This window comes from Pseudopipra pipra, chromosome 3, assembly GCF_036250125.1.
Source record: "Pseudopipra pipra isolate bDixPip1 chromosome 3, bDixPip1.hap1, whole genome shotgun sequence".
NCBI classification, from domain to species: domain Eukaryota; kingdom Metazoa; phylum Chordata; class Aves; order Passeriformes; family Pipridae; genus Pseudopipra; species Pseudopipra pipra.
In genome coordinates, this window is record NC_087551.1 from 71,008,946 (window position 1) to 71,021,545 (window position 12,600).

At 36.3% G+C, this 12,600-nt stretch overlaps 1 protein-coding gene across 1 annotated transcript in view; it reads left to right on the forward strand.

The window, feature by feature from the left end:
- SEC63 (SEC63 homolog, protein translocation regulator) overlaps positions 1-12,600 on the forward strand; it is a 60,682-nt gene that overhangs the window by 15,645 nt on the left and 32,437 nt on the right. Inside the window, exons 2-5 of the mRNA XM_064649830.1 lie at positions 2,860-2,959; positions 3,797-3,911; positions 7,583-7,695; positions 10,293-10,354. Coding sequence (XP_064505900.1) covers positions 2,860-2,959; positions 3,797-3,911; positions 7,583-7,695; positions 10,293-10,354 — 390 coding nt within the window. The remainder of the gene's footprint in view (positions 1-2,859; positions 2,960-3,796; positions 3,912-7,582; positions 7,696-10,292; positions 10,355-12,600) is intronic.

The following is a 12,600-nucleotide window of genomic DNA, read 5'->3' on the forward strand; positions in this document are numbered from 1 at the left end:
CACCTTCTGTTTCTCCAAGAGCGCTGGTACTGCATTTTCATGTTGATGTTAGGTATTTCTACAAGCAGCGTAGTCAGTCAGTCAGGACGGTGACCAAACAGCACTGCCTCTTGATTGTGCTGCAGAAATGTTAGTGGGGCTGTGATACAGATTGGACCAGGCTGAACTGCTGAACAGTTGGTTTTGTCTTGCTTCAGCACCGAATGACTGAATTCATTGACAATATTTGAAATGAGGGATTTAGGCTTCATGTAAGCACATGTGTCTTCTGTGAGGCTTGTGATGCCCCATGTGTTCAAGTATAATCAGTGACTTTTTCATAAAAGCATCACACTATGGCTCATAGTTGTCCAGTGACCATTTAAAACCTTCTGAACACTTTCCTCCCTGTTTCTGTAGCAGAGCTTTTTAGTCCTCATAACTTAATTGTTAGTCTAGTCTTTAATGGTGTTATTTTTTAGGGGTTTTTTTGAAATGCCAGCTTTATGTTTAGTTCTGTGTCTCTTCAGTTTTGCTTTAAAAATTGTAGTTTAATTCTAAGTAACAATTAGCTCACTTCTGGTCGTGCAGGATCCAGTTCTGAATCAAGAGAGATCTCCCACGGTTTTTGTCTTAAAAAAAAAAAGTTGCAAAGAGAAAATGCCAGATTAATTTGCATTCTACCAGTAGGTAGTCAGTGTTGCATTTTCACTCTGTTTTCATTGTCTGCTGAACTTTTCCTTCACAGTGCTTTCTAAAGCCTTACATGAATAAAACTAACTGGGCAATTGCTCAACCAAATTTTAGTCATATTCTTTTTGTTTAGAAGTTTTCATGTAGTACCTGTTTCAGGTATGTGAAGAATCTTTGCAGATCAGGGGAGCTGCATAGTACTTGTGTATGGTTTATCTGTTGCACAGAATAGTGAGGCAAGTTTGGAAGCTTATTTTGAAGCACTGCAAGAGTTGGATCAGATGCAGGGGATTGAATTATCCTCCTCCATTTCTCCCTCTTTGGGGGTGATGGGACTACTAAAACTCTCAGGAAATGCATCGGGTTGTTTAATGTCATATTGAATTTTGAGGAAGCTATACTTTATAGAATTAAGTAGTTCAGAATAAGCTGATACGCTTTTTTTTTTCTGGTTCTGGTGCCTTGTCTCTGCAAGCTTTAATTTTTGTCTGCTTTATTGGTTTGTGGGTGGCCACACGTGTCATCTGTGTTCCCACTCTCTGCCAAATCAGCCAGAGTTTGAAATAACATCCAATGCTCACATCTGATCTGCCTTAAATCTGAACTCATGGCTGATGTGGTACGCAGCATTGGCACTTATGGTCAGTTTCTCTGCCTTAAATGGTTTGGTGACTGCAAACTGGAGTTCTGCGTTTTTCATCTAAATTACATTCTTGCTTAGAAATTTGAGTAGATCACTGAACACTGTATCCCACCTCCCAATACCTTCAGAATAACTAAACAGAGATTGTCACTGCCTTCCATAATAAATGTTTCCATGTATCATAACTACTATTTTAGTTGAGATCAGTTTAAGATCAGGGTGGGGCTTTGAGTAACCTGGCCTAGTGAAAGGTGTTGCTGCCTATGGCAGGGAGCTTGGACTAAATGATCTTTAAGGTCCCTTTCAACCCAAACCATTCTATGATTCCATGAAGACATCACCTGGTCAAAAGGCCAAAAGTGGATTTAAGACTTAGTAGGATATGATTGATGTGTGCTTCAGATCAAAGTTGTTAATATAATTCCCATATTTAGATAATTCACAATTATCTTTCTAAATTTTGTTCACCAGCAATATCTAAATGTATTGAGGTGGGATGAATTTTTTTCTCTTATTTCTTTCTCCTTTAGCCTGAAAAGACCCTAGTGGTCTCGTTCTTTTGCAAGTAAGGTAATTAATAGTGACCTCCTTAGTTCAGAAGTGTTGCAGGTCAGAGTGCATAGTTTATGGATAGACAAGTTACATAAACAGGATGAAGTGACTTTTTAACATGTAATTTCAGTATTTACAGAAATTCTATACAGGCTATTTGCTTTCCACTGTACTTTTCTTAGAATAAAAGAATTCCTTGACCAAGGCTAGATTGGTCTTGATTAACTCTGAAATACAATTAAAGCTCTTAACAGAGAGAGCTTCCATGCCTTATCATGATGAGTTTGACAGTATAAATACAATTTCCTTCCAGCCTCCCTCCTGTCCTAAAAGGACCAAGGGAGGAACTCTTGTTGGCTACTTTGTCGTTAATGCGGATACTCCGTTACCAAGGGTAGGGATTACTGAGCTATGTGGTTTACAAGTAACTATTACTTTAATCTTCCTTCCTTTTCCTGTTCAACGAAAAAACACAAATGAAGGCAACTTATAAAAGCAGATGTCACAAAGAGCAAGAAAATGCATCATATTTTGAATTGAGGAAGGAGCTGTTGTTCTCGCTGCACTCTTTAATTGTATACAAACACCAGTTTGGATGTGGGTTAGGTTCTGTTTGTTTTCCAGGCACGCAGTAGCTGACATACTGACATGGGGAACTTGTTGGAGTTGAGTATAAAATGGCAGAAGCAAAGTTTACAGGTGCATATTAGACATGCAGAGGCTGAGTTCACAAGTGACGGTTGCTATGTGGCATGTGGGAAACAGAATGTATTCCTTTTAGGTAGCAGCAAGTAATCCGACCCACTTCTTACGATTATGGGTGTGCAGTGTCACTTCAATGGATAAAAAGCATTCTTTCCTCCAGTAATACTGGACCTTTTGTCAGTCCTCCAGCTGACCTTGTACTGCCTACTCCAGGGTGAAGTGAGCATTTTTGTTGTTCTGTGTTTTGTCAGCTTGGTTAATCACAATCTTTCTCTTTATTTTTATAGAACAAATTCGATTAAAGAATATAAGAAATGTATATGGAAGATGCTTGTGGTATCGTTTGCGACTGTTACAACCGCAACAAAACATAATTCCTACAGTAAAGTACGTACATTTCATTTGCATGACTTTTCATTAAAGCAATTCTTACTGTTTTTTTAATAAAAATATATTTTCTGTAATCAAAGCAGCTGGAATTAGTTTTGTAACATTGGCTTTTGTGTCACCGAAAAGACATTTGCAGTCTGCTGTATTTGAATAATTAATAGTTAATCATTATTATTTAGTAGGGCTTGAAATCAAGATGGATGCTGTTTGTACTGTGTGGAGTATCTTCTAAATGAAACCAGTGAACCTCAGCAGTAAAAAAAATAAGTAAACAATGCATTTATTTGTTCAGAAAAATAATTCTCACTCACTGAAATTAGTAGTGCTAGGGATGTCTTTTGATTTAAATATTTAATATCTGAACATATATATTCAAATATACAAGAGTAATAATTTTGTATGTTTGAAGTCAATAGCTTTATATCCATACTCCCACTCTGAAAATATTTTTCTGCCCGTTTCAGCTTTGTGTATTTTGTTTTGGTTTTTTATTTTTTTTTTAACAGACTTTGTCTAAGAATAAGTCATCCTTTAAAAATAGGAAATACTATTGTATACCTGCTGAGGACAGACAGTTATAGAATGGAAAGATTCTTTGTGATAGTGGCTTGCCTTTGTTAAAAACTAGGAAAAGAAATTAATTAGAAATCAGAGCAGCTCTTATCTGTGTCAAAGGTGGTATTGTAACTGAATTACTAATACCTGCTTTAATATTTTTTTGCTATTTTAATATTGTTTCTTGAAGACTGATAACAAATGGCTTCTAATGTTATTTGTAGAATGGTGCTAGAGCTAGTGGATTTGTGTATTTAAAAAATTCTTTCTTCCAATCAGGAAAATAGTCCTCCTTGCTGGCTGGGCATTATTTTTGTTTCTTGCATACAAGGTTTCCAAAACTGACCGAGAGTATCAAGAATACAACCCTTATGAGGTGTTACATTTGGATCCTGTAAGTAATAGCATCTTTCACTAGTCTGTACTACTGTTACTGTATATTCTATGTCTAGATGCCAAATTTGAGACTTGTTTTTTTGAAGTAAGTTAACTTTAGTGAATATATCTACTGTTTTTATCCTTTTTGGCCTGGGAAAGTTGCTGCTGCGTATTATAAAGTCAGTCATTATGGGGGTTTTTACCTGTATCTGTACTAATTTATAACTTTTGTATCTAGCTCCTTCAAAATTCTAATAACCTAATACAGTGAGGTGATTTATTTTAATCTATTTTGAATCTTATTCTGATGTTGTTTTCCTCTCTTGGTACAAGAAAACAAAACAAAACAACAATTCTGCTTCATATGCCCTGTGAAAAATCTTCTCAATAGCCAGTTTTAGGGGTACTGAAAAAACTGTATAAAAAGAATGTGAATTCATTTAATTTACAGTTGTCGTACAGCAATATTTCTCTTCTAAATGAGAAGTTTCACTGAGGAGTGTTGGTGATGCACATTTTGATGTAGTAAAGGTTACCTTGAATCTTGCTTGTATCTGTGAATGCAAACAACAAATTCTAACTAGTGATATACCAGCCAATAGGTTTATTTAACTGGGGAAAAAAAAAGACATAATGCTTAACTAGAAAACAGATGCAGAGCTTTATTTATATTGAAGGACTGACTCAAAATAAAAAATTACATATCCCAAGGATACAAATAGACCTTCTGAACAGCTCTCAAAGTCTTGTTTAATCTAGTCAAACTCTTCATCTTAACTGCAATACCTTGAGCAAATTCTCTTCTTATGTTAATTATTTCCTGATCCTAAGCTCCTCTTTTGAATAACAGTAGAATCATCTTTTCAATTCTGAAGTCTGAGGTATGTTTCACTCTCAAGTCTAAGGAAGAGCACTTGTGGAAACAGCTCAACACAAGAATATGAATGAACTTTGAATGTACCTGTTTTGATTAAACTTGATGTATGCTGTTAGTGTGAGAGAGCTTAATATGTATATAAACATTAACAAATACATCTCTTGCCATTAGTGATGTGGCTTGTCAGCATAGAAAAGCAGTACCTTATGCTACAAAAGCCATTGTAGCTGATAAGTAGTCTGTAGCCTGTTCCTAGCTAGACAGGTTTAACACCTACCTACCATGTCTAGAGGCAAGTTATTTAAATTCAACCTCTGCTCAGTTCCTCCATGACTGACTGATTGCTGACTTGAGTTCTCTCACTGATGCACAGGAAGGAACAAGATAAATTTTTAGTCTTGAGTGGTATCTGTGGGACACATGGAGTTTAAATGTACGTATATCTGGGTTAAGTTTGATTAAACAAACCAGGCTAGGGATTAGGTCATCAGAGGATTTTCCTTTGTCATTTTGGCAAATTTCTACAAATAACAGCCCAGAGGGCAAAAAGGTATGTATGTAGTGAATTATAACTTCATGTTTATTAATGAAGACCTGTACACGTGTACAAGGCAAGTGCAGCTTGCGCAGAGAAAGAAGACAATATTGGAATGTCTCAAGAATGGCAGGATGGAGCATACTGTCATAAGGACAAGCTGAATGAAAGCCAGAGATGTTACAAGGGGAATGAATAGATGGGTTTGAAGATAGATAGTTGAAGTAGGCCACAAAATAAGAGTCTGACATCCCAGTGTGTCTTATGTATTTCTTGCTTTCAGGTGATATCTGTTAAATCCTTTTGAAAAAGTTTTAATTCGAACTACATGAAAATTAGCAGCTTTCATTTGTTACCATACAAATAGAACCTTTAGAGTCATTGCCAACCCTCCTGATAAAGTGATACGAATGTTGAAGTGTTGTTAGATAATGAAAATGTTATTGTCGTTAAAAAAAAAAAAAAGGCAGCAAAAACCTCCCCAAACTTAAACAAATGAAAAGGTTGCAGATTCAAGCACTTTAAAGTTTTGATACGCAGTAATTAATTTGCTTCTTTGCATTCACACTCTGGTCAAGATTAGTTTTTTTATTTTATGTTAGCATATCAGTTTATAACAAGAAGCTATTTTTTCTCCAGAAGATAACCACAACATGGACAAAGTCCAGATAATGTCCATATATACCTTATTTTGTATATAATATCAGCACTTTCTTTTGAACATGGTATAGCTCTTTTTGAAGCACATCACTTAAATTAACTAATACATAAGCCACTCAGATATTATTACTGATTTATTTAATAAATATCCGTACTGCAGTTTAGAGATGGGATCCAAGGCATAAAGATGAAGCTCAAAAGTGATTATAATTTTGATTCTCTGAGTAAGAAAATTGGCGCATTACATTTTTCTTTTTTTTGCGAGTAGTTAATATAGGGATGCTCTGTGTTCCAAGCAGAGTGCTGATTGACACTGACTGTCTTAGGCTACTAAGCATTTCTGTGAGTCAGGCCTGATCTCTGTAGCCTAGCTTTTGAAAATGAGGAGTAAGCAATTAGTGATAGAAAACTTGTCATCAGCTCATCAGGGATGCACCCTCTGTGTCAGAGAGAGAAAAAATTAGTTTTGTTTTTTTTTGTAGACAGCATTCATGTGAGCGATGAAAACCCATCTCTACTCAACCAACTTGATTTCACCCCCCCTACTGTCCAGCTTCTGCTGCTCATCTGGCATTCTTCATCTAGTCTTGAAATGCCTGTTTTTACTTACATTATGGAGTAAATTCATCCCGTGCATTAAATGAGGCAGGCATGCTGTTGAAAAATAGTGTCCAAATATGATAGACAGACTGCATAAAGTGAGATAAAGCAACAGCAAGTGAAGCCTCAGGGTAGTTTAATTCCTGGTTTAAATTTATTGAAATAGTACCATCATCTGTAAATAACTTCTTGTGTGTTTATTATGCAGTTAATGTCAGCATACTAGGCTTCTCTACCACAAAAAATTGAAAAGTCACCACGGCAGTGGTTCTATGTTAGCAGATAAAGTTTCTTCTAATATGTTACTATAAAGTTTTGTGGGTTTTCTTGAGTAGTGAAGTCCACAGTCCAAGCTGAAAGTTAACACACAGGGGATTGTGTTGGTGGCATTTAACAACGTGCTGTAGTAGAGTAAAAATCGATCTTTCTCAGGTATAGATAATGTATTCCCTTTGTTCAAGAAGTTAGAAATAATTTATGGGTAAGATGATTCTAGTCAAAGGCATTCTTAAGCAGCAGGGAAACCCGCTGTTCCTGGTAACTGACAGATTTATTTCTGCAGGCAAGCTGCAAGTGAACTATCATACTTGATCTATGAACTCTTGCTTAAATAGATGAACTCTTGCTTAAATATTCTCACTGCAAGTGAGAATTCCTTGTATTCGTGAATATGTTTTAGGGAAGATAAGATTTGTCAAACAGATAAGAAGTCCTTCCTTTTTTCTATAGATGGATGAGCAAAATAATCCGGAAAAACCCCATACCCAGTCATCTGAATGTCTTTTTTTAGACTGTGACTTCTATCCTGATTTAAAAATATAATGGGTATAGGAATGTTATTAGAAAAATAATATAATAATGTTTTCATGAAATATGTATATAGTTTCATGATCCTATATTAGAACATAGTTCTTTTATTCAGAGAAATAATGTGCAGTGTGTGTTACAATTACATATATAAGAATGGATTTTATTTAAGATATTTATTAATAAACTTAAACCTTTCCTTTTTAAGGGAGCAAGTATATCAGAAATTAAGAAACAGTACCGTGCACTATCGCTAAAATACCATCCAGATAAAGGAGGAGATGAAGTTATGTTCATGAGGATTGCTAAGGCCTATGCGGCGTAAGTTTCTTTTTTGCTCATAAAAAAATGGGAATGTAATATTATGGGGAGGGAGTCCTTTGTGATAATAGCAAGGATGGCTGAAGCAGACAGGAAAAAGTGTATTTGGATATGGAATGCAAGTCAAAACATGTCTCGGTTAGTTCAGTGCGTGTTTCTCTGTACGTGTTAGGAAGGATAATTTGTTTTGAAACTGTCAGAATACTATAAGGTGTTTCATCTTTGTTTCAAACTTCTGTGTCAGCTAGGAAAAAATGTTTCCAATGCAACACATGTTAAATCTTAAGGATGACAAAGAACAAAATGGGTGTTATGGTTTTTAACACCCGTCGCAGCAGTTTTGAAGCAATGCTTAGAAAATAAATACACTGTTCATTTCATCTGGTGATAAAGCTAAGGAGTGACAGACAGCATTTTAACTCTGTTCCCGTCTAGTGACAAAGATGTTTCATTCTGACTCAGTTTTCTCTCAGCTTACCCATCTCCCGTTCCATTTGCACTTGCCTTACAGTCCTGATTTTTTATATGGTGACTGTTTCACATTACCTGTGTAGTTCTGAAAAGCTGAATCCTTGAATCTTCTTTTCCTCTAGAGTGTTTTTTGGTCTTGTGTCTACTTACAGCTTTTTTTTTTTTTTTTTTTTACTATCTGAAAGAAGATATCTTATATTAGAATTTGGTATAAAGGAAATATCTCTTTATTGATTTTTTTTTTTCCCATGATCAAGATGTGGTTTGGGTTTTGTAATGCTGTTCATACATGGAATGTCAATACAGCTTTATAATCTTTTCTAGTCTAAATGATCATCTGTCAGAGTCCAATAGTCTCTGCTCAGGTTCTTTTAGATATTCCACATGTGGAATGTTTAATATCAAATTTACTTAGAAGACAGTTAATGTGATACGTGATCTCTGACTTAGTGGAGCGATAGATTTATGTTGTGTCTTTAGTATATTTTAGTATATTTTTCAAGTTAGACTTAGCAAAATACAGGAATTTCAATACACGGTTCAATCACGGTACCAATGTGATTCCAGTTACCAGTGTCATACATTCACTGTCACAATGCTGGGTGTCCCCAGCTGATGGGAAGGCATTTGTGGGTTGAGCCTGTTGTTGTCTTCAAAACTCTTGTGCTAGTTGTTTAGTTTTTAGACTCTGTTGGGCTGAGCCAGGTGTGTACTCCCCCCTTGCTGGTCTCTCAAACTTGAGGAGACATTCATACTTTTTTAACGTACTTGAAGAAACATGTTGATAGGTGTTTTGTCTAAAACAAAGGCCACCTTTGTGTCCCCTTTGTGCTGAGATTGAGTCAGCTTCTTTGTAGCAAGCTGTGCTGAATCACTGTGGTCACTCAGTGGCACGGCACACTGCCCTTGCCCAAACCTCTGAGCCTTCTTCCATTGTAGGGATTCACTGGGTCAGTCACATCATCGAGAACCTAGGAAGTTGCTGATTTCTGCTTTGAAGTCAGTTGTCCGTGTGGCTGACCTTACTGAGAGTCCTGTTTGGGGCAAGGTGAGAAGGAGAACCAACACCATGCTCACTTGGGCAGTTTTGAAATGATATTTCTGCTTAAAAACATCTGTAATCACTATGAAAGTCTCTTCAACAGCAAATTCTGGTATGGCTTTCTGAACTCCTGAAACATTTAAATTCTTTGCTTTGCAAGCTAGCACTCAAATGCTTGGTGCTACCATTTGATACTTTGAAGACCAGTGCAAGGGCTGTGGTGGAGGCATACCTTGAAGTAAATGATGGTGAAGTTCCTAAGCCATGCTGTCTTGAAAGAATATAAAATTTACCCATTAAATGAGTCTGATTGTCAACAAATGTGAGACTCAGAAATGATCAGCAGATGCCTGGTTCATTCACTGGGTTTCTTCTATGAGACAAAATCTTCCATATAGCAGATGCATAGTATTTTGTTTTCTAAAGCAATATTCTTCCTTCTAGTAACAGGGATTCTGTTGAGATGGCATACTATTGCCAAGAAACTGGCATTCCAGAATAGGCACAGAAACTGGAAGATTTAGAATGTAGTGTCTTGTTTAAGAAGAGAGAATTAAATTATGCAACGAGGGAGTCCCAGGGGAAAAAAAAACCAAAACCCAAGAACCAAACACGTGCTGTCAAAGGCTAACAGTCTAGAATACAATCATTAGCCCATATGGACCACTTGTGCTCTATCAATTAATCTTTCATATTCACCTTCCTTCCAAAAACCCCAGAACATTTTCAACCTCTGCTGTCTTTCAGAATTTGCTATACTGGCATCAAAAAGTGCTCTTTGCTGATGAGTATGCACTCACTCTTGTGAAAGGGAGATGTGATTGTTCTGTTTCCTGCACATACATCTTGCATGTCTGATTTCTTTTCCCGTCACAGTGATAAAAGAATTTGCCTGTGTATTTTGAAGGAATACAGTAGTATTGTTTCATATTAGATTTCACACAGAAAATAGCAAAATCTGTTTAGCTTGCCCAGCCATCTTAAAAGGATAGTACAAATAGCACATTTTAAAGTTTCTGTATGTTAATGATTTAGAGAAGTATCTTTACTTCTGTATTAACTTTATATCTCTTCTCGTAACTAGTTTAACTGATGAAGAATCACGAAAAAATTGGGAAGAATTTGGTAATCCAGATGGACCACAAGGTAAGAATTATGAATGATAGAATTTTATATATTGAGAGCTAATATCTGATCAGTTGATTAGTATTCAGTTCTTTATATGGTTATATATGATAACTTTCTCCTGTGATTTGAAGCAATGCATCTTATCAATACTTTGCTTGTCAAACTGGCTCTGGGGTGGTGGTGGCGGCATGGAAAAACAGGAAAGAGTTTGCTTTCATATTTCTCAAATTTCATATTATGTTAAAAAGAGAAGGGTTGTTTTTTGACTACTCGGCTACAGTAGGTGTCTAGAGAGACTTGCCAATGTTCATGGAGGTATAAGCAAAAAATGGAATAATACTTACCAGAAACTTGTCAATTTTAAACCTTTCTTGTTATTTATGACCAAATATTATAGATGTATATTGAAAAATAAACAACTAGCAATAATGCAATGAACACACTTTGAAGGGATGTACATTGAAATAAATACTGTATGCACATCAGCCTTCCATTTGCTGAAAGCAGTACTATTTGAGTGCCTGTGCCTCCTTCATCTTGAGGAGTTGAGGTGATTATTCCATTGTAGATTGTTCCTGGGCAGGTAGCTACATTAAAATAATCCTGATGATGGTGCGTTGAAGTTGTACAGTAGGTGACCCAAATTAAAACAATTTAAGACTGAAAGTTAGTAGTTTTTTTCCCTGTTTGCAGTTGCGTGAGTTGCTTATAAAACATTTTTGTGACTGTTGTTCAAGTGGCTATTACAGGCAAAATTGAAACCTGCCATTTGTTAGGGCAGGCTTCCATAGATCTGTGCTGTTGATGCCCTATAGTTTGAGGGGCTAAGTGTATACTACGTATCTATGTGAAATGAGTTACAGCCAGCTTGGAAGTAGTAAATGGGATTTGTAACTTAATTATGAAATTATAATGAAGTGAGGGAACTGTGTGTTGTAAATTCTTCTTGTGAATTGTATCCATTCAACATGGGAAATTAATTTTTAAAGGAAAAAAACCAGCCCCAGCCCTTGAACCAGTGTGTCAAAGAAACAAAAAAGAAATCTTCCCTCTCCCTTCAAAAAACCAGCTCTGCCAACAGTCTGACAAAGGCATTTTTGATCGACTAAGGTGGTGGTTAACTTTCTGTAACCACTGTGTTTTGTAACATAGCAGGTTTCTTTCAGCTCCTAGCTTCTTGTGGTTCCCTAGCTGTGCAAGTAGGAGGTCTCTGTCCCTCTTGCTGCAAAATAAAAATAAAATCTTTTGTCAGAAATACTGTCTTAATATTAGCAAAATGGTACTTTAAGTTTTAGACCAGTATACGCACAAATAGCTTTCCTAGGACTTTTCTCAATGTTAAATTGTTTTTTACATCCACAAGCTAATAACTTAATGTTGCCAAGGCATAGGATTTCAAGTTCAGCAGTATGTCAGCGTCCTTGAATGGACCTGAGGCTGTGACTTAAAAGAAAACTCTGCCAAAAGTTGAGAATTTAAAGGCATGAAGATGATTGTGCGATTGGCTCAGTGATTGTTTTCACAAACTTAAGGGACTTCGGATTCCTGGAGGGCAAAATTAAATGATACTTCAATAGGGCAGCAGTTCATACTGTGTGTGAAGCCGCCTCCTTTTCTGAAAACTCTGTCTCAGACTACAGTGAAATTAGAGTTCTCTGCTTTATTTCTAGACCTCTCATTACTGCTTCATCTGAAGAGTAGGAGAAGTCCCTTAAATTTTCTCTCTCCCTCCTCAGTTCTGTAATGTTCTTTCTTTCAATGTTCCACTTTGAAATATGGGGAGCTTTCTAATTTAATGAAATTCATATTCTCTTAATTTCTACATCTGTAGCATAAAAATCTGTATCCAAGCTCCATACTCTAGTTTTCTAGTTCTGTATAGTCAAAGAATGGATGTGGTCCCTTACAGAGGTATTTTCTGGGATGAGATGAAGCATATCCTGGTGTTAGACACATCTAACCAAGTTAAATTTGGTACATCCCCCCCTCTGTGCCTAGCAAAGAGGAACAGTGAGCAGTATTCCTCTCTGTCCAACTATAACTTAATGTGGTAAATTCACTGGGAATTATTTTGTTGAACTGCTGTGCTTGAGGTGTGGTTAAGTTTGTCAGATGTTTAATTTCAATCTCAACAAATTATAGTTTTCAACTTAATTATGAAACATTAGGCTTGTGCATAACAACTGTTTGTCTGAATTGAGGGCTATCACGATCTGCTGGAAATAGTATCAGAGTAGTATCTTAAGTACATAGGGATCCTAGTC